Genomic DNA, 22,817 nt, shown 5'->3' with positions numbered 1-22,817 from the left:
TAGTTTTAGGTGTACAACATAAGGATTTGATATTTGTATGTATTGCAAAATGACCACCACAAAGTTACTGAAATATCCCTTATCTTCTAGCAGTTTTGCCACCACCATCCACACCATATATATTCTACTCACTTTCCCATAATTTATTACCTATGCCCAAGCCCCACTATCTCATCAATTCTTCATAAATTGACTGTTTCTTTGAAAGAGAGGTATAAGAGCTTTCGGCTCTGGTCACTTCTTCAGGTCTTCATTATATTGTGAAGGCTCCCATATACCAGTAAAACTTTAAACATGTATTCTTTTTTCCTGTTAACTTGTCTTATATCAGTTTATTTCTTAGACCCAGTCGGAGGCCTAAAGCAGGCAGAGAATTTTCCTTCCCTTATAGACCTGTTATGTACCAGCTACTGTTTTTACATCCATCATTTCATTTACTATTCACAAAATAGAAGACATATCTTCTTATATCCATTTTACAGATGAAAAAATTGAGCCCAAAGACATTAGCATACAGAAAGTGGCAGAAGAGGTACTGAAATCCAGGTTTGTGTGACTCCATAGCCATGGTACTATCCATCAAACCACAATACAAAACTTATAAGCACATCTCAAGAGCTCTAGGGGCACACAGTCAGCTTTTTCACTAGATTATCAGAAACCAAATTTGGAAATCAGTGAAGGCCTTGCTTCTGAAGCCTTATTTTGCTTGAGATGTAATCAAGGCTCTCAAATACTTAGAATTTTAAGGGAGTGCACTATTGATGAATCAGAGGCAAACTGTATAGTACCCCTAAGGCAGAAGTATTGTGTTTTCTTTTTCTTTATTGCTCCTGTAGTTTTGTTTGTGTAGTCAATTTATATAACTCATCTAGTTCATACCTTAGTGAGTTACACTAAAGTTTGTAATTAACAATTAGAATGGGCTGGAAGTTGCCATTTGTGTTTTATTTCATTAAATCCTCACCCAAGGAAATATTTTCTGATTGATTTTTAGAGAGTGGAAGGGAGGGAGGAGGGGGAGAGAGAGAGAGAGAGAGAGAGAGAGAGAGAGAGAGAGAGAGAAAGAAAGAGAGAAACATCGACCTGAGAGAGACACATTGATTAATTGCCTCCCACATGTGCCCCAACCTGGGCCTGTGATCTAACCTGAAACTGAGGTAAGTACCCTTGATTGGGAATCAAACCCTCAACCCTTCTGTCCATGGCCAATGCTCTAACCACATAGGTAAACCAGCCTGGGTGCTATTTGTATTTTAATACCATCTGAAAATTTAAAGCACCTCCTAAAGATTTGTGTGAACTCACATAGATAAATTTATTATTCACAATTTTATGAGTTATGTACTATTACTACCCCATCTATATATATAAAACCCTAATATGCAAATAGACCGAACGGCAGAACAACCAAACAACCAGTCACTATGACGTGCACTGACCACCAGGGGGCATGCATGGAACATGGCAGGCATTGGCAGCAGGCAGCAGAGCGTGGAACATGGCAGGCATTGGCTGCGGCAGGATGGTGGAGCAGGTGAGTGGGGGCACCAGACCAAGGTGGGGTGCTGGTCACTGTCATCAGGGCAAGCTTCTGGTGGTTACTAAAAATTCTTTGCTCCTGCACACCACGGTCCCGCCAGGCACTCGCACCTGCTGCTAGCACCTAGCACCTGCCCCTCAGTGCTGTCGGTGGATGCCAGCGGCGGCTGCTGGCCCTGATCAACCCTCAGAGCTTGTCCACCTACCCCTGCTCCTGAGGGGCGATTGGGGCTGGCAGCCGCCGCTCGCACCTGCTGCCAGTGCCAGGCCCACTTGCACCGCAGTCTGTGCCAGAGCTGCCGCTCGCACCCACTGCCAGTGCCAGAAGCCAGTCCCGATCGCTTGGTGCTGTCAGCGGGTGCAAGCGGCGGCTACCAGCCCTAATCGCCCCTCAGGGCTTCCCCACCTCCCCTGCTCCTGGGGAGTGATTGGGGCAGCAGCCGCCACTCCCACCTGCTGCTGACACAGGCCCCATCGCTCTGCACCATCAGCGGGTGTGAGCAGGGCCTGCGCCCTCAGCACGTGGGAGCAGTGGTGGGAGTGGGGCTGCTGGCAGGGGGCCAGGGGCCATGGTGGGAGAGGCCAGGGAGGGGCACGGAGGATGGGCCTGTGCCCACTGCAGCCTCGCAGCCCACAGTTCCTGTCAAGGTGCACGAATTCGTGCACTGGGCCCCTAGTTTTACTTATAAAGAAACAGACTGTAAGATAAAAATTATCTAAAAGTGTAAAATAACAAAGAAAACACTTAAACCATATAAAATTAGCAACTATTTTTGTGTAAAATTTTGTCTTAGAGCTACATTAAACCACAATGATAGTTCAGAACAAACATTTGGTAGTCAGACACATTCAAATGCATGTATAAATTACATTTCAAGTCACTTATGAATATGAATTGAATTTTTATTCTTATTTCTTTCTATTATGGATGATAAAAAGCTAAGCTTTTATTTCAAAAATTGGAGACTTATCTTTTATGTCTTTAAAGTATCACCATTTCAAAGACTCAAGCTAAAACTGAAGTGTAGTTTGTTCAGTAAGATAATGAGATTGTCTTTTACATAGCATCATTCACTTTGCATTCTAAGAAATGAGCACATTTAATTATAGGTTGTAGATTTATTCATCAACAACATGCAGCATTACCACAAGTGGCCCTAGATGTGTTATGTCTAAAAAGCTATACTTAATACTCTTAGCATGTTACACAGGGTTGTTTGTTAATGAGTGCTCAGAGAATCATGGAGATAATCCTTTATATGGCCAGATAATTGTTTACTAGAGGTATTCATGCAAGACTCATACACACGAAACCACATATTACAGGAAAGCCTGGTGACTTATTGTAGTCAGATTATCAATTTACAAAGAGCATTTCCACTCCCTCTAAAGCTTGGGTTAATTCTTAAAAGTATATACACAAGTTTGTTAGTGCTTATTATGGGCCTAACTAGTCCTCAAAGATGAGAGCTGTATAAGACAGAGTGCTGGCACTCAGTCAGCTTTTTCACTAGTTTATCAGAAACCAAATCTGGAAAACAATCTGGAACACGGGTGTAGGTCTCGGATACTTTCTAGTTACTGTTGGTCCAAATCAACAAATTGTGAGCAGTGGAATCCCGCCTCTTTGGAACTCCTGTCAGTCAACCTGCCTGTAGGCGGGGCCACGCCAAAAAGGACCCTCCCATCTGCGCGAATGCGCATGCGTTCCCTGTGAGGCCGTGACCCTGAGAGGTTGCCGGCGCGCGCTGTGCGCAGACAGGACGTCCGGCGTGCGCAGGCGCTCGGCGCAGAGGCCTGCCGGAAGCCAAAATGGCTTCTAGGTGTTCTCCGGGCCGCAGATGGCGTCTGATCAGTGTCTGAGCGGGTGTTTTGTAAGACGCTGTGGCGAACGCCCTCTTCGCCGCCATGGCCCGGCATCGGAATGTTCGAGGCTATAACTACGATGAAGGTAGGTGGCAAGCTTATGCCGCGATGTCACAGTCCCCGTGTCCGCCGGCATCCCCGCTGACTGGCATCCACTCGGATCTGTTTATTCCTCGACAGTGGTGCCAGCCTGGAATTCCGAGGAGGCTTCGTTGGAGAAGATCATAGGCCGTCTGCGTGCCAGAGAATGGCCTGGTTTTATGTCGTGATTCCTGCCCGTGGGGTTGAGCTTCTTCAGGGCAGGGGAGGTGCAGTGCCGCGTCGGACGGGAAGGACTTCGGTCAGGTCTGGCCGGCGGTGTTGACACGCGCGAGCGCCGCCGCCTCTCCCTCGCCCGGCGTCCTCCCAGCTCCGGCGCGCGCTGCCTGCTTCCAGCTCCTTTCCCGACTCCCCAGCCCCTTTCACAAATGCCCAGGAGTCAGAGAAAGATAAATATCACATGCTCTCACTCATTTGTGGATTATAATGAACAACATAAACCGATGAACAAAAACAGATGTAGAGACAGAGAAGCATCCATCAGATGCTCAAAACTCGGAGGGAAGGCAGGGGAGGGTGGGGGTGAGCGGGAGAGACCAACCAAAGGACTTGAATGCCTGCAGATAAGCATAAGCGATGGATGTGGACAGCAGGGGGTGAGGGTGAGGGCAGGATTGGGGGGATTAGGGGACATTATGGGGATAAGGACACATTTGTAATATCTTAATCAATAAAGGGAAAATAAATTTTAAAAAAAGGCAGAAAAAAAAAAATGCCCAGGAAACCTTGTTTATTTGTAACACACGGATTGACTGACTTAATGCTTACATTCAACTGTTTTGTTTTAACGGTGTTAACTTTTACATGGTAAATCTTTTTGTGTTTTCATACATATTTAGTGCAGAATCTGGCTTGAGCTAACTGATTATTTTCTACGAGTTTCAAATTAAATTGGAAACTTAGGGGACGGTAGAAAAGATAACCTATTAAAAAGACCCAAAGAATAAGTCGATTAGATGATGTTAGGTGTATACTTAATTCTTGGTTGAAATTCCCCATGTAAATGCATTTGGGAATGGGGAAAAAAACACCAGTAATAGAAGAAAGAAGGCTTCTAAAAGGACTTAGGGACTTAAAAAAATGAAATAAAATGTATATGAATGTTCTCTAGGAGTTTAAAAAAAGTTGGAATTCGTTTAGGATGAGCACAGCATCTCTGGGCAGTGGATAATTATGGGCCACGCCAAGCATAATACAAACAAATTAGAGACAAGTTGGACCGAGTGCAGAAGAGGCACGGAGACCCATTGCTGTGTAGAGTGCAGAGCATGTATGTGCTTGATATGTTGGTGGCTGTTTATGGTCAACACTCCCGGTTGGTTATTGTAGAGCCTCAGTCTGCCCCCCCCCCTCCCGTACCGGGGGCTGTGGAATGCTCCCAGCCGCATTGGGGGGCTGCAGCTCAGCCAGCCTGGCATATGCCAGTGTGTGCGAGGTTCCTGGAGTTCACCTCGGCATGGAGGCCGCCTTAAGCATTGCAGTGGAAATAAGTAATGGCCCCTTGACCACAGTTACCTAGACAGGACTTGAGCCTGGGAGGGATTTTTGCAGATATGCTATAAAAGACATGAATAGCCCTCATTACTTTGATAAAGTAATTTCTTTAATAATTTTTTTCTTTAATAAGTTTTACTTCCTCGGGCAGCATTCACTGTTTATTCTTCTCCAAGTGAATGCTTAGTGGACTGTTGTAAGCTTTGGGGGACCGATAGTAAAATGTTTGAGGGAGTCTAAAGGGGGAGATACGCAAGTCACAGAGGATTAAAGTGAGTATGAGATGCTGCAAAAAGTAATTTCCAAGGAAGCTGTGTAAATAAGAGCGCCTTGTTCAGAGTGTGTTGGAGGAGTGGAGTGTGATTTCCATGTGAAGGAAAGCTTCCGGGGGAAGTGCTGGGCCTGAGGGAGGGAGTGCCAAACTCCTGGCTTGGTTGTCAGGTTTCTTTGGAATAATTGATGACATCATAACCAAGCTATTCCTGTAGAATAGGAGGTTCACCCCCTTTTCCTTACAAAGTTCTACTCATTTTAAGGGTCCAGTATATTTCTCTTCTTCCCAGTTAAGCTTTCCTTTGTACTCTCAGAATAATAATTCTCAAAACGAATATAACTTCATTAAAGAGAGTTTATGCTCCAAAACCTATTGGTTCCCCTATTTAACTCTCACTTTGTTCTTCTCTGTAATTTGGATAGCACGTTACATGGCTGCCTTAGCTATTAATTTAAAAGTGCCAGGAAGACAAAGTCCATATTTGATATTTACTCCAGTATCCGCCACATTGCTTACATGAAGTAAATACTCCCAAAATTTTGTTGAGGAAAAGAACTGCCTTACAAAAATACCAGGAATGAATTCTCTTTGTCTTTCTATATTGTGGTACTTTTAGGGTCAATTTCAGTATTGAAAAACAATGAAAAAGATTCTTATTGTTTTTATATCTAAAAATATTTTTTGTGAATGGCTCTTCATTTATTTGCTAATAAGTTATTAACTCAGAATTGTGATCTAATTTATTGAATTACACATGTTAATCCAATAGTAGATTTATTTACTTTTTCTTTGCCATAAACAGTTGGCCTTAGTCTTAGAATAAGAGTTCCTGCTTCATGAATACCCTCAGAAACTAGCTAACTATCCTTTGGAACTGGCTTAAGTATTATATTCCTGGGATCTTTCTCTAGCCACCCCACTCCCAATTCAAGTCAAACACTTGCCATATGTGTTTTGTAATTGCCCATTTTTTGTCTTCTCTGTTTGATTTCAGGTTTGTGAAGATTTTGGGAATGTGCCTATTACTCACTCTTGTACCCCAAATGTCTCTAATAGTCCCTGACATCGTGTTAGTATTTGTTGAATGAATAAAATACATATTTATATTCTTTGTGGGTTTTTAGTTTTAAATTGCTTGGTTCATTTATAATAAAACACGTTTAAATTTAGTACCAAACATGTGCCAGGTAGTTGGCTAGACAGAGTCTTGCCCTGAAGAAGCTTATAATCTCGTGGAGTGAAACGGGTAAAGTGCTTTGAAGACTTTCAATTGGAGGAGTGTGCTAGGGAGTAAAAATGACGGGGGCGGGGGGGTGGTGGGGGGCTTGCTGCTTTTTACCCAGAGTGGTCAGGGAGGACATATGCAATTAGGTGACATTTGAATGGGAACCTTAACCAAGAGGAGGAAACAGCCTTAGGAAAATTTGGTTAAAAACATACTCTAGTCAGTAGAATGGCTTGGTTGAATGAATAAAATGCATATTTATATTCTTCAATAAGCCCGAGCAGAGTGATTTTGAGGGAGTTTAGGATAAGCTGGTTTTCATAGATTACCTCGTTCTACATGAAGAAAAATTGCTTTCTTGGTCTGATTGTATACCCTGTGCTTTGGGGACCGATAGTAAAATTAAAATTAGTTTAGGACGAGCACAACATCTCTATGCAGTGGACAATTATGAGCCATGCATAAACTTGTATGAAAAATAAATGCTTTGTTTTTAGAGAGCATTTGGTAAAAAAATGGGTGGTTTTCATTTTGGATATTTGGATATTTGTCAACTCTGGAAAGAATTTAAGTATGTGGTCTGTGGGATTATTACTTTTTGATCACATGAGGTGAAAAATTGGACCGAATTATCTTAAAAACTGAAGAACCATGTTTCTATCTAAAATAATAAAAGCATAATGTGCTAATTAGACCGGGCGTCATTTAGGGCGTCCTTCCGGACGAAGCTGGTGCCAGAGGGAAGTCCTGGTCCCGGGTGCCTGAGGGAAGCCAGTGCCAGCAGCCGGGAGAAGGAAGGCCTACTCTTGCATGAATTTTGTGCAGTGGGCCTCTAGTAAGTGTATAAATACAGAAAGTCAGTAAATACCTATTTTGTAGGTAAAATTTTTAGGAAAAGTGGACAATCCAAGTTCCTTTAATTTTGATGAACAATTTAATTTCTTTTGCAAAGAATCCAGATGCTTTCTTGTTAATAACTAAGAATATATAAAGAACTTGTAATGAATTTATCTCTTGTGTTTTTATTTTAGATTTTGAAGATGATGATCTCTATGGCCAGTCTGTAGAAGATGATTATTGTATTTCTCCATCAACAGGTGAATTTTAAAAATAATTTCATTTCATTATTTAAAAATGTTAAGTCAGTATTAGTGTTATTCTATGACTAGAGTGACTCCATAAGACTAATATTAAGTAATATTTAAAAAAGTAATTATATGTTAACTTTTAACGGTGAAAAAATAATTTCTTTACCTGTAAATAGAATTTAAAATTTTGATTCCATCACTTGGCTTTAATCAATTGGAAGAAAACTCTGAAAACTGGCTTTTCCAATGTTCTTTGCAACATGCAATTAAACTAAATTGTATTAAAATGGTAATCTTATCTAAAACTAAAACTTGTGAAGGTAGACAGCAGTTTGTTATATATTCTCAGGAATCTTTTGAATATTAGAAACAGTGATGTGTTATGCAACGAATTCCTCTGTACAGTATTTTAGTTTATCTACTGTTAATTTGGTAAGTAAATCAGATAAATGTAGTTCCAACTTCTGATGGAACCATAGATTGATTTAGAGTTCACATTCTACATCAGAGCTTCATCTTCTCTCTCATCTGCCAAAAGTTTTCTTTTTTGCCACTGTACAAAGAAAACATTCATGTGTTCCTTTCAGCAAAGACTGAACCTTTAATCCAGATTCTCCTCTCTCTAATTTCTCAAATAATACATCTGTCTTTAAATTTCTTTTTTTTAAATATATTTTTATTGATTTAAGAGAAGAAGGGAGGAGAGAGAGATAGAAACATCAGTGATGAGAAAGAATCATTGATCAGCTGCCTCCTGCAAACTACCTACTGGGGATGGAGCCTGCAATCTGGGCATGTGCCCTTGACCAGAATCAAACCCGGGACTCTTCAGTCCTCAGGCTGATGCTCTATCCACTGAGCCAAACGAGGTAGGGCTGTCTTCAAATTTCATTCTACTCTGCAAATAGTTAAAATGTCCTGCTAATTTTATTATTCCATAAAGGGGGTGTAATTAAATATAGTTAGGTACAGCATAAGTATAATTCATAAAATTCATTTTCCACAATTTTAAAGATTTAATGTGATTAACATTTTTATCAGTCTGCCTTTTCTTTAATACTATGGTCTGCTGAGCTGTCCTATAAACCCTTTACTTTCCTGAAAACCTGACCTGTCCTGTAAACCTGTACCACTTCATTCATTTATTCATAAATTGAATTTATTGGGTTACATTGATAAAATTATGTAGGTTTAAGGTGTACAATTCTATAATAAATCATCTGTAGTGTGTTCACCACTCAAAGACATGTCTCTTTTTTTTTAACGTGTGCAACGAACTCTGACACTCTAGCCACTGAGCCAAACCAGCTAGGGCGAAAAGTATCCTTCTAATACTAATCACTTTCCATGAAAAAATCCCTTGGAAAATATACCACTAAAAAATAAAAGTTTCTGATATGATATTGCTATTTTATACAGTCAGGTACTGCTTAACAACAGGGATACATTCTAAGAAATGCTCCTTAGGAGATTTCATCATATGAGAACATCAGAATGTACTTATACAAAAGTAAATGATATTGCCTGCTACACACCTAAGCTATATGGTATACCAATGACGTATTCGTGGTCTGTCATTGACTGAAACCTTGTTATGTGGTGCGTGACTGTGTTTTGAAAGTTAAAAAAACCTAAATCCACATGCTTTAGTTAAAAATACCAGTTTACTGGTAGTTAAAAATACAGAAGAAACTCAAAACCAATTATCTCTTACTTTGATAAAGTCAGTTGACTTCTTGGTGTGTACAAAAGTAACTCTCAAAGAGTCAGATTGTCCTGGATGTGAACCACAAACACGACACACTTCACGAGCTGTGAGAGACAAGGTAAATTCTGACCTCAAGAAAACTAGGCCAGCCCAGCCGGTGTGGCTCAGTGGTTGAGCGTCGACCCATGAACCAGGAAGTCGGTTCGATTCATGGTCAGGGCACATGCCTAGGTTGCAGGTTCAATCTCTAGCAGGGAGTGTGCAGGAGGCAACCGACCAATGATTCTCTCTCATCATTGATGTTTCTATCTCTCTCTTCTTCTCCCTTCCTCTCTGAAATCAATATATATAAAGAGCCCTAGCCAGTTTGGCTCAGTGGATAGAGCGTGGGCCGGTGGATTGAAGGGTCCCGGTTTTGATTCTGGTCAAGGGCATGTACCTCGGTTGCAGGCTCGATCCCCATGGGGGAGGCAACCAATCAATGTGTCTCTCTCACAACGATGTTTCTCTCTCTCTGTCTCTCCCACTCCCGCTTTCTCTAAAAAATCAATGGAAAAATATCCTTGGGTGAGGATTAAAAATAAATAAAACTAGGCCAATCTCAGAAAAACACTCTCAGAATGTCTAAAAACACTCTGAGAATGCCTAACCTTATGTGTTCATTACTCAAGATTAAGCATAATTTATCCAAATAAAACTAGATAAATAAATGTGTTAATCTGCAATATTAAAATGTTTTTCATTAGTCCCTCTAATGAAGCTTTTCACCCATGCAAGCCATACCCAACCAACTTACAAGTCCTGTATAAACCTTATGGCCTGTTATTGTCTCTGGAGCCTATTGGTCCTAAACAAATGGTTCTCAAAGAAAGTCTCAGAATACCCTGGAGGGTTTGTTAAAACAGTAGCTATTCCATCTGCAGAGTTTTTGACTCTGGGGTGGGGCCAACAATTACTTTTCTAACAAATTTTCAAGTCAAGTGGTACATGGACCACATCTTGAGAACACTGTCGAAAATATCCTCACCTCTTCCAGATCAGTATAATTATCTCCTAACTAATCTACCTGCATTTACTCATGTACTGTCTTCAATCCAGTCTCTACTATGTAGAAGAGATTTTTTTTAAATCTCCTATCTAATTATCATGCTACATCATCTTTCCAGCTTCATGAACATTCCATGCTCCTACTGCACTTACAATACAAATGATCAAGTCAGTGCTACCAGACATCACTGTCACCTAGACAATAGTGATAATGAATTGTAGGAGCCCAAAAGTATTATTCTTAATCTCTACAACATGTGGTCTTTTGAACCTCTGAATGAGCTTTAAAGAAATGCTGATTAAACCATCCCTCAGCTTCCAACCAGCCTTCTATACTCTATTTTGTGATGCTAAGTTTAAGTCTATGCAAAGTACATTTCTTCTTGGACAGCTGGCTCTCTTTTAGGAAGACTGGAAAGCTGTAGGAGGAAAACACGTGCTCCTTTCCTTTTTGCTTCTTATCCAGTCACTCCAGCAACAGTTCACCTTAAAGAAGCAGTCTGTTCCAGTAACATCAATTAATATCAGTTTGCAGTTTTCCAGAACTCCCAGAAACAACATTAACACGCCCCCCCCCCCCCCCCCCCCTACATCTTCAGACACTATGATCAGCCAGTTGGCTAGAATTGCCTCTTCAAAGGCTGATCCCAGCTTCACAGGCATTCTTCTGAGATACCAGTGCCAGCCATGCAGTGTTCCCCTCCTCAGAGGTCTGAGACGCAGCTCCACAGTACCTTCTCTGAACTTCAAAGGAAAAGTAATAAAGCAAACCCTGGGTTGCAGGTTCCATCCCCAGCCCCAGTTGGTTGGGGCATGTTTGGGAGGCATGCAATGGAAGTATCTCTCTCACATTGATCTTTTTTTTTTTCTCTTCTCTCATTCCCCCCCTAAAATAAATTTTTTAAAAAAGAGCTAGATGTATTTCAGAGTAACAAGAAAAAACAATGGCAGGAAGAATAGAAGTGCTAAGACAACTTTTAGAGGACTTATGGCTTTATAAATAAATGAGAATTCTGAAAAGTCACAAGAGACATATTTGGTCTAAAAGTGGCACAGGTTTAAATATGGGTGGGGGGAGGCAGGAAAGGGTAAAGGGAGAATAAATGGTGATGGAAAGAGACATGACCTCCTAGCTGGTTTGGCTCAGTGGATAGAGCATCTGCCACCGAAGGGTTCCGGGTTCGATTCCAGTCAAGGGCACATGCCTGGTTGCAGGCTCGATCTCCAGTGTGAAGTGTGCAGGAGGCATCAATGATTCACTCTATCATTGATGTTTCTATCTCTCTCTCCCTCTCCCTTCTATCTGAAGTCAATAAAAATATCTATAATAATAAAAGCGTAATATGCTAATTAGACTGGACAACCTTCCAGATGAAGCCGAGGCAGAGGCGGCCGCCACAGCAGGCAGGGGCTGAGGCAGAGGCAGCCGCTTGAGGGGATGGGGGCTGAGCCCCCTGCACGAATTTCGTGCATCGGGCCTCTAGTATCTATATAATAATCTATATAATAAAGAGCCAGGGTCCTAACGACCGAAGGCTCGAGCAGACTGGAAGTCAGTGCTGGGTTGCCATGGCTGCTGTTAGCGACCCGTCCCAGCACTGACTGCCTAGGGGGCTGCAGATCAGGCCCAGAGAGAGGCCTGCAGAGAGAGAGGCAGAGTCTGATCCATAGCCTCTGTGGCAGCTGTTGATCAGAACTTGCCTCTTTTTCTCTCCCAGCCTGGCCAACAGCCGCACCTCCATTTCTCTCCAGGCCTCCCCCTGGGCTACTGATCAGCCCCGCCTTTCTGATCAGGCCCCGTTGATAGGCCCAGAGACGCTGACTGGCATAGAAACTGACCAATCAGAACCAAATTGGCCAGCAGAGGAGGGCAGTTGGGGGTGAGATCAGGCCTGCAAGGGAGGGCAGTTAGGGGTGATCAGGCAGGCAGAGGCAGTTAGGGGTGATCAGGCAGGCAGGCAGGCAGAGGCAGTTAGGGGTGATCAGGCAGGCAGGCAGAGAGGTTAGGGACAATCAGGCAGGCAGGCAGGTGAGTGGTTAGGAGCCAGGGGTCCCCGATTGGAGTGGGTGCAGGCTGGGCTGAGGGAACTCCCCCCTCCGTGCACTAATTTCGTGCACCGGGCCTCTAGTGTGTGTGTGTGTGTGTGTGTGTGTGTGTGTGTATATATATATATATATATGTATTATACTTTTCTTAAAGAAGAGTTGTCACTGAAGAGATGATAATATTCTGGGTCTAATGAATTCTGGTAATTGAATAACTTTATCAATTAATAGGAATTTGTACAATTTATCAGCAAATGTATTTTTTTTTTTTTTAACTCTGCTAAGCACAATTTTCCTGATGAAAAGGTGATTTCTAAATGTTAAAGCTTTTTTTCCTTTTAGGCAGATTGGCTTTTTTTTTTTTTTATCCTCACCCTAGGATATGTGCATTGATTTTAGAGAAAGGGGAAGGTGGAGAGAGAGAGGGAGAGAGGGAAAGAGAGAGAAACATCCTGTGAGAGAAAACATTGATCGGTTGCCCTCCTTACATGCCTCTACCTGGGGATTATATACCCACAAACTTTCGGTATACAGTACGATGCTCCAACCAATTGAGCCACACCAGCCTGGGCAGGAGGTTTGACTATGATACTGAATATTGAGCACATATCAAAGAGCTGGAGATAGCTGAAAAAGCCTATATATAAAACTTTATTTTAACAGTTGTGAATTTTGTTTCAATTAATATAATTAGAAGTGTTAAAAGATAAACTGAGGCCCTGGCTATGTGGCACAGTGGTTGGAGCATTGGCCCGTACACCAAAAGATGTGGGTTTGATTCCCAGTCAGGGGCATATGGGAAGTAACCGATTGATGTTTCTCTCTCTCTCTCTTCCCCCCCTTCCTCTTCTTTCTAAAAATCAATACAAACATCCTTGGGTGAGGATTAAAAAAAAAAAAAGAAAAAATAAACTGAGACATATTAAGATTCTTAAGAGTTTATTTGAGCAAACAATTTAATTCAGGCAGCTCCAAACTGCAAGTGGTGAAGAGCTCTCCACTACAGAAGATAAGGGCAGTGTTTTTAGAGAAGACACAAAGTAAAGCAAGGAAGTTGTTTGCTTGTCTGTAGCTTAGGTGGTTACATTATCTGGGAAAGCCTAGTTTGGCTTTTGTGATTCGTTGTTCTTAATCCAGAGGCATTTACAGGAATTAACCCTGCCTTAGTTTTCTGTTTGCCACCAAGGCATTTGAGCCACCTCTGTCTAATGGCCTCCTTCTATGGTTACCTTAACAGTAGTGGTCCTTATTCAGTCCATTCCAACTCAAAACCTTTATTGAGCATCAATTAACATGTAAGAAAAAGCCTATTCCAATAAATTTACAAATTAGTGGTGTATAAGGCAGCCAGTTAAAAATCCTATTCAAACAACGTGCTACACAACAGTATGGTGGGTAGAGAAATAGTCCTGCCTGAAGAAGGAGTCTGGGAAGGCCTCTGGAAGAGGTGGGATTGGGACTGGTAAATACAGGAGTAAGAATGGCATACTAGATAGAAGAAACAACATGCTTAAGTAGTGGCTTCTAAGTGAGCTGTGTTTGGGAAGACTCACACGATAAATGCAATTGCGGTAGGAAAGAGGGCTAGAAAATAGGAGCCAAATTGTGGAAGGCAGTTTTTAATTTTAGGTGTGTGGTGTCATCTTATTAAAGGTTTTGATTTTAGGGGAGTAATGATGATGTAATACAAAGTCACTGACTACCGGTGAGGCAGATGCAAGGGGAGGCTGTGGAGGCTTGTAGGCTAGTGTTTCCTACCTTCCCTGATGATACCCATCAGCTGGGAGTGTTTTTAAAAATACAGATTCTCTGCCCCATTCCAGCACCACTGAATACAACTATTTCCAGGGGAAGAGACCTAGAAAGTCAAATCTTAAATGAATGCCTCACATGATTTTTATTTTAAGGTGACGGGAAACAATGTTAGGCGATTTTAAGAGTCAGGTTTTGAATTCTTTGAACTTTTATGTTTGTAAAAATACCTTATTTTAAAAAGTCACGGGTGTCCAATTTTTCAGAAAGCATTTAAATTTTTAGAAAGAAATAGCATTTTGTATTTGTCCCCTTTTTTGTCATTGCCTTTCTGTTTTTTTTTTTTTTTTTTTATTGTATTTGTTACCTTTTGGGTTCTCATTTCAACTTCAAATATTTGGACATTTTTTTCTCCCTCTAACTTCCCTCCTCCTTGCCTGTCTCCCCTGGAAACCCAGCCATTAATATTTCCACAACAATGGCCACAATGTAAGTTTCTGAGTTGATTTGTGTGTGGGTTTGGGGTAGAAAAAATAGCTTCTAGGAGGTAGAGTAGAAGCCCGGACATAGATAACTTCCTTTTCTTTGTCAATATTTCCTAAGTGAAAATTGTTGAGAGAAGTATATGACTTCTTGCCTCACTTAATTTTCAATTTCTCTTAGGTTTTTCTTCACAGTTCAGAGCTACGAGAGGAAGTTGAGCAAAGTTCATTTGTTACTTCTAGGCTAAACTGAATGGTTTATTGCAGCCAGGAGAGTAATTTATAAGTTACCAACCACAAAATGGCCCGTTTACTTTTTTTTAATACTAACACTTTTTATTAAATCTAAGAGGCCCTGGATTGTACCATTAAAAAAAAATGTACTACTTAAAAAAAAATCAGCCATCAGTCTTAACTCTTACATAATGCTAAGATGCCATGTGATTGAGACATTCCCTCATTCTGAGATTTTAATGTGAAAAAAAGTGGTCATCTTAGAGTATCAGTGAAGTAGGATGTTTCTTCTGCTGTTTTAGCCAGGCTGACTTTATAAAATAATGTTATATTCTCTTTGTACGAGAGGGGGGGAAATAGGGATATATATGCATTCTTGAAGAATGACCAACTTGTGGCCTTGAAAATTGTATGCTAAAAACAGCAGAACTTCTGGGAAAAAATAAGATCCTGAGAGACCACTCATCCATAAAGTACTAACAAAAACAGTAATCATCTTAATAAAAATTCTTGCACATTTTGAAGAGATACATTAACTTTCTCCCCCCCCCCCTTTTTTTTATTGATTTCAGAGAGGGAGGGAGGAAGGGAGAGGGAGTGAGATAGAAATGTTGTGAGAGAGATACATCAATCAGTTGCTTCCTATATGTGCCCCGACTAGGGATCGAACCTGCAACCTAGTTATGTGCCCTGATGGTATGAATTGAACCTGAGACCTTCCTGTTCACAGGACAACACTTCAACTAACTGAGCCATACCAGCCAGGGCTACATGAACTTTCTAATAAATATTCCAATAAACATAGGTCATTACATTAAAAAAAAATGGTGAGCCCTAGCTGGTTTGGCTCAATAGATAGAGCGTCGGCCTGTGGACTGAAGGGTCCCAGGTTTAATTCTGGTCAAGGGCACATGCCCAGGTTGCAGAGTGGATCACCAGTAGGGGGCGTGCTGGAGGCAGCCGGCCAATGATTCTCTCTCATCATTGATGTTTCTATCTCTCTCTCCCTCTTTGAAATCAATAAAAATATATTTTTTTAAAAAAGGTGAAAGCCTGATGGAAAAACGATGTTAAGAAAGAGTTAAAACTGATGAGTAATATTGCAGAGGCAAAATGCTTACAGATCTTAGCCAAGCAATAAGCACACACAAAGACAGGACACATGGCCAAATTGAGCCTAGAGGAAGCATGTGGGGCTATCTGGTATCACAAAAAAGTATAATTATAGTATAACTACAGGCCCGGTGGGATCCCTCAGCCTGGCCTGCAGGGATCGGGCCGAAACCGGCCTGGTGCTCACGGATTCGTCCAGGGTGTGTCTGGCCTATCTTGCACAGTCCCTATCAGCGGGACCCCAGCAGCAAGCTAACCTACTGGTCAGAGCGTCTGCCCCCTGGTGGTCAGTGCGTGTCATAGCGACTTGTGGGATGGTCGGACACTTAGCATATTAGGCTTTTATTATATAGGATAATCTATGGTTGGAATCGTGGACTTTGTACCTGTTGCCATTATGCAGTGATGCAAAACATTGGGGTACTGGGGGGAATCTCTCATAAACCAAAGCAACTTGAATAGTATACTTTAATTATTACCCAAATTATCATTTGGTATGAGCTAGTTTGGTTAAGGAAATGTGCATTATAGCAGAATAGATTGAATTCTCTCAAGTGCTCTGTATTTCTTTTATTCTCTTCTTCAGTTTTTCTGATGTTCTTATCTCCTTGTTATAACTGCCCCAGTCTTCAGTGATTACTTAATCCTCTCTGCTTCTGCAGCACATGTTATATGTACTACTCATTTAGCTTTTAAAATACGTCAATTCATTTTTCTTTTTTGCCTTCCTGCTAATCTATAAGGCCATCATTGATTTATACTACAAATAGGTAGCATTATGCCATGGCATTGTCATTATAGGTTTTACACATAAGCCATAGTATTATCTATTGTATTATCTATTGTATTACCTACCTTTCATAGGTAATGACTTTTTGAAAACATGCACAAAAGTCAAATGTGGGAATGCTAAGTAATAGACTTCCATGTCACATGCTCTTCCGGAAAGCTAAAGAATATAAAATCTTTAATAACCCCTTGCCTTTAGAATATTGTATTGATATTTCTATCCTTCTTCCCTTATTCTTTAATTTTATGAACAAAGTCTCCAAGAATTGAGCTCAGTGGGCATCTAGTCAAGGCAGAAGAGTCAACACTTTGGGCATGCATGATATTTTCTTTGCTCACTTGTATTTTGTATGTGATATTCAGGTATATATTGGCACTTTGATGTTTTGTCTTTCCTCCTTTTAATGAAATATATAATACCCATTTACATATTGAGTGATGACACTGTGCCAGTACTGCAGAGTAGCAGAGACTGAGGTCTGAAAGTCAAAGTTAGGAATATGATACTAGTATACAGTTATCAGTGTATGATTGAAAGTATGAGTTGTTCAAAAGTTAAGATCTATTATTTTGGTCAACTTTTGGGTTTAGGCAAATTAGCAATTCTTGGAAATTGAAGACCTAGTCTGTTTCTAATATTTTCATAATTATACAAATAAGCAAGTTTGATATGAGGCTTGGAATATTTATACCAAAGAAGAGAAAATTTTTTTTTTTTTTGAGAAAATTTTAAGGAAGATAGAGTAGTAGGCAAGGATGAGATATTAGGAAAGATAGTTTTTGAAAACTATAGAGAAAGTAAGCTCAGGGTAATGGTTTTGAAAATAGGAGGAAATAAAGAAGATGATTATAAGAGGCTAATGAGTAGCTAGTAAGGACATTTGAGAAGGATTTGGGGTATGATGTGTTTTGTCTTTGTTTTTATCCATTATTATAGAATGTAGATAAATGGCTATAGGTAGTAGATCAGAATCCTTAATTTTTGCTTTAACTTTTGTAAAAAAAGTTAATGAGAAATGACTTTACAAAAGCATTCTTCAATCATTTTATATTTTAGCTGCTCAGTTTATTTACTCACGACGTGACAAACCTGTTGAGCCTGTAGAAGAATATGATTATGAAGATCTGAAAGAATCCTCCAATTCTCTTTTGAACCATCAGCTAAGTGAATTTGATCAAGGTATAGTAAAAGTAGTCTGTGTTTTTTATCCGAAAGTGATTAATAACCAGTATACCAGAACGTGTTTTATTGTGATTGTTCATGATAGCGATTGTGGGTAGTAATGGTATAAATGTATCTTATATTTTGAAAGAATATACATTTTATTAAGTATATTTTGTTAGTGTATGGTTAACTGTATATTTGAAAATTGATTGTGTGGCTGTTACTTAGTAACTGGAATTTTTATTGAAATCTTCACCTGATCTTCTTAAGAGAGAAACTTCAGTGATTTGTTCTCTTTTAGTAATATTTATTATTTCATATGCTCTATGTAGAACTTATGATTAGATATTAGAAGTTCATTTCTTTACAAAACATTAGGTTCCAGAGGCTGTTTTTGTTGGGTTGTTTTTTAACACTACGGTGTCGGGTGAATTTCCCGCCAAAATATAAGATGGCGCGGGCAATTATTTAGGTTTCCCGCGCAAAATCAGAGTTAGTTTAAAATGCCTATATCTTTTGAAGTATGGGTTCGATTGAAATGAAATTTTCGGTTTCTTGTGTAAAAAATGAAAATTTATTCAATCACAGACATTTTTTTATCTATTCAGTACATAAATAATTCGATATATATAAACTAAATACGAAAAACCCAAAAAATACTTATTACCTAAAAATATACACATATTTTTAAAGTTTAAAATAAAATTTTCATAATAAATCAAAACAAATAGAAATTAATAGTTTTTTAGCGTATGATATTTTTCAAAACACGCCCCTTTATGTAGAGGTATATTGCAAAATTTGCACATGTAGCGTGTCTCACTGCGCAATTTATGAACGGAACATACGCGACACCTTCTCAAAATGTTTTTCTTTTTTCCACTTCCGACAATTGCCTGTAACGTATGCTTTCTCATGTCCATCGATAGCCTGCATGGTGGATCAGATGTAGGTGGTTTAGCCCGCATTCCAGAAGTAGACGGTACTGGTTGAAGGTCTGGAACAATGTCCATGTCCTCTGGAATATCATCCGTCAACCAGTGGATAGCTGTTTGTTTCAAAAACATTTTAAAACCCATTTTTCTTTGCCTCACTGATTTGTAAACTGCATAAGAATTAAATAATGCGCAATTTATCATATACATTGCCAACCTTTTTGTCCATTTGACCGTCCTCCGCAATATCGAATAATATGAAAGGTATTGGTCGGCCCGGTCAACACCTTTCATATGTCTATTGTAGTCAATGAGTGCATTCGGTTTGACAATTTTCTTTTTTGATGTTCTGTCAGTATTCTGACTTTCTTCCATCTCCGCAGAATGAATCGAAGAAATCAGGTATACAGGCTTTTTTGATTGCCACACTTGTAACAATATATCATTTTTCCTTATAAATTTTGTTTCACCTTTTTTCAAAGAAATTGTTTGAAAATCTTTAGGTATACCTCGATTTTTCCGGATTGTTCCACATATTCTGAATTTGTTTTTCATAAGTGCTTCACAATTTGCGACGCTATTATAATAATTGTCCATATATATATGGTACCACGAATCAGTGTATGGAGACACTACTGTTTGTATCGTTTCCAATAATCGCTTTCCTTCGCCGCAATAAATTTCCATGTTACAGATATATCCTGTATCACTTTCGCACAACAAACGAACCAATATTCCATATTTAACGATCTTGCCAGCATTATATACCCTAAAGAATAATCTTCCCCTCCAAGGTACGATCCCTTCATCTAGTGATAATTGCTGATGAGGTTTGTAAATATTTATAAATTTAGGCACAAAATAATCTAGTACTGGTCTCACTTTGCAAAGTCTATCTGATTCATTTACGATATCCGCATTATTATTGAAGTGCCAAGCTTTCCATATCTGTCGGAACCTGTCTCTCGTCATCGTTTTACCAAAATATGGCGTCTCCGTCCATGGCTCCGTGGTCCAATAGTCATCTCTTCTATCTTTGCGCACCTGTCCCATGAGAACAATTAACCCTAAAAACTTCTTCATCTCTTGAGGGGTTATATCTTTCCACTTTAGGCTTTTTTTTGAAAGTTTGAAATTATTCCTATTTTGATTATAATACCGGTTTGACTCCTCTACAAGAAATTCAAAAAAATCATCTCCGATAAATAATTTCACGGCATCTTCTATATTATTTATAACAGCATCTGTGTTTAATCCTTGATGCCCTAAAAAATCTTCTAAGACCGGTGGATTATCAACATGCGACCATTCTTCTCTCCCGCCTTCTATATCTGACTCTGAGTCAGAGCTGGAGCTCGAAATTCTTTGTCGCCTCAATGTCCTGGGACGCACCATTACTTCATCATCACTAGAATCTTCATCACTTGTACTCGCATTTTCAAGATCGCTATCACAAGAATAATTGGACAACTTGTCTGCACAAAACTCATCATCACTATAGTCTGAATGCTGCGACATTCTAGGTTAAAGCAAATAAAAATAATACTAACTGAAAATAGCGGTACTCCGATAGATATCTGATATAAAAAAATAATTATTATGCGAACACTTTGCGGAACGATTTTATTTTATTTGGTTAAAAAATTCTATATGAATGTCTTTATCACAATATATTTAAATATTTAAACACGTAATAATATTCACAAAACTCAAAACTAAAGACGTCCGGACACAAGAAGTATTTCTCAATAACTATTCTCTTTGCATGGTGAGATATCCAGGGATATCGGTTATAAAATGAGAAAACAATACATTGGTACCCTAACGGTATTGTACTCGACCAGCGCCATAAAGTGTTCTCTACTTACAAGGGATTTTTATGATACCTATTACCCCAACGGGTATGAAACAGTTCGCATACGCAGGTAGGTATCTTTGTGAACGGCAAACAAACAAATATTTGGTAATACGCAGTTACAATCGGCCCGAGTTTACACGTTTCCCGCACTCCACCGCAAATCTATATGAACCGAGTTAAGACGGCTCCCGCGGAGTACGCGCAATTCACGCGAGCCGACTTAACTCGTTTCCCGCAATCCAAGTGTTAAATTTTAAGTTCAAAGTAACACTATACAAGTGTCCTGATGGGTCATATCCATGTAAATCAAGTGTCAAGATAGAACTCATAAATGATAATGACATTGGTTCTGAATTTGCATCTTTAGAATTCTCTTAAACATTTTAACAAAGATATTTGTATTTAGGCTTTCCTCTATTATAAGTAAATTTTAAACATGACATTATTTCAAAGATATTACTCAAGCTCTCGATTGATGAACAGTGTAGCAGAACTAAGATGGCCAGGTTTAATAGTAAAACCGTCTGTTGGTAGTAAGCAAGGCTGAGCTGATTTGTTCTTTCTCTATGAATGTGAATTTGTTCTACAAATGTTTATAAATTGAAAATTGATAACAATTACTTTGAAAACAGAAAGGGGAAATGAAAGAATCTCAGAGCTGATCAGAAAAATGGACAGAAAGAACAAATATACAAATTTAGAAAGCAGAAAGGAAAACAGCAGATATAAAATAAAAATAAATTTATCAACTGCAAATACATTTAATAATCTGTATAAAAGTTTGTAGAAGAGCTGCTATACAAACTCTTTAATAGTATTTGTGTATGTATATATTTTTAGGTAAAGATACTTTTAAAAATATATTTTTCAATTGATTTTTTAGAGAGAGAAGAAGGGAGAGGGAGAGAAATATTGATGTGAGAGAAAAACATTGAATGGTTGCCTCCTGTAGCATCCCAACCAAGGATTGAATCTGAAACCTGGGTATTTGCCCTGACTAGGAATTGAACCGGCAACGTTTCAGTGCTCGGGACGATGCTCAACCAACTGAGCCACTTCAGCTAGGGCTGATTGTATATTTGAAGAAAGTGTTATAGTTGTCTTTGTGGGGTGAGAGGGTAGGAACAGAGTAGAAGTCTTATACTTTTTCTCCTGTGCTTCAGAATGATTAAGACGGTACGAAATTCAAAGTTTATTTGAGAATGGAAGTTAATCATTCCCATCTGACATATGTAATGGCATGATAATGATAATAATGATTGTGGCTATGCTTTACTAAATGTTTTCCAAGTACTATTCTAAATGTTGTTCAGGTATTATTGCATTCAATCTTCACAGCAACCTATGACATTTTAACATTAGGTTGTCTTGCCCATTTTTAAAGATTTTACTTGGTGAGAGAAAACTAAAGTTAGCCTAAAAGAAAACTTAAAGTAGTGGTAATTTAAGAAATTTTAAGAAATATACTTAGTGATTAACTGGGTTCATTAACAAGTTAGAAATATTTTCATACCTGCCTCTCCCTTGTACACATGTAAAACATCATCATCATTTAAAGTAGATATTAATGTATACAATTTACAGTTTTTTCAAGCATTAGTTATTGTTATTTAGGAGACATTTATTACAGTGATTTCTTAATGAAATTGTTCCTTTGATAGAGAAGATAGGTATGTTTGGATAAAAATATAATCATTATAAATAAGTTGTAGAGGAAAAAGGAGAATTGAACCATCCTACTATAATTTCAAATTCTTTCAGGTTTGAAGATTGAGGGTTCTTTCATGATACCATTTAGCCTAGCTTTTAATTATTGCTGTCTGTTCTAGCTCGTCTTTATTCATGCCTTGATCATATGAGAGAGGTATTTGGAGATGCTGTGCCAGATGACATATTGATTGAAGCAGTTCTGAAGAACAAGTTTGATGTGCAGAAGGCTTTGTCAGTGGTTCTGGAACAAGATAAAATGCAGAAATTGAAGGTCAAGAATGAAGGAGCAATATCTACAGGAAAGATAGCAAAAGGTATGCTTTTACTTGTTCTCTTTTAGTTGTTTTACAGTTAATGTTTTAAAAGAGGCTTTGATTTGTTTGAGCTGTT

The 22,817-nt window shown here is 39.2% G+C and overlaps 1 protein-coding gene across 4 annotated transcripts in view; it reads left to right on the top strand.

Moving 5' to 3' along the window:
• The first annotated feature begins 3,260 nt into the window (after positions 1-3,260).
• The window catches only part of HBS1L (HBS1 like translational GTPase), a 79,446-nt gene continuing 59,889 nt past the window's right edge, over positions 3,261-22,817 (top strand). Inside the window, exons 1-4 of one of the 4 annotated variants that reach the window (XM_070417734.1) lie at positions 3,261-3,493; positions 7,532-7,597; positions 17,817-17,939; positions 22,547-22,741. In XM_070417734.1, coding sequence (XP_070273835.1) covers positions 3,451-3,493; positions 7,532-7,597; positions 17,817-17,939; positions 22,547-22,741 — 427 coding nt within the window. In that variant the 5' untranslated portion in view covers positions 3,261-3,450. The remainder of the gene's footprint in view (positions 3,494-7,531; positions 7,598-17,816; positions 17,940-22,546; positions 22,742-22,817) is intronic. The other 3 variants (XM_070417733.1, XM_070417732.1, XM_070417735.1) reach the window with 3 other exon arrangements.

This window comes from Myotis yumanensis, unplaced genomic scaffold, assembly GCF_028538775.1.
Source record: "Myotis yumanensis isolate MYYU_CA2020_CCGP unplaced genomic scaffold, mMyoYum1.0.hap1 SCAF_6, whole genome shotgun sequence".
NCBI lineage: Eukaryota > Metazoa > Chordata > Mammalia > Chiroptera > Vespertilionidae > Myotis > Myotis yumanensis.
Note: the sequence above shows the minus strand (reverse complement) of the source record. Positions and strands in the feature narration are given on the sequence as shown.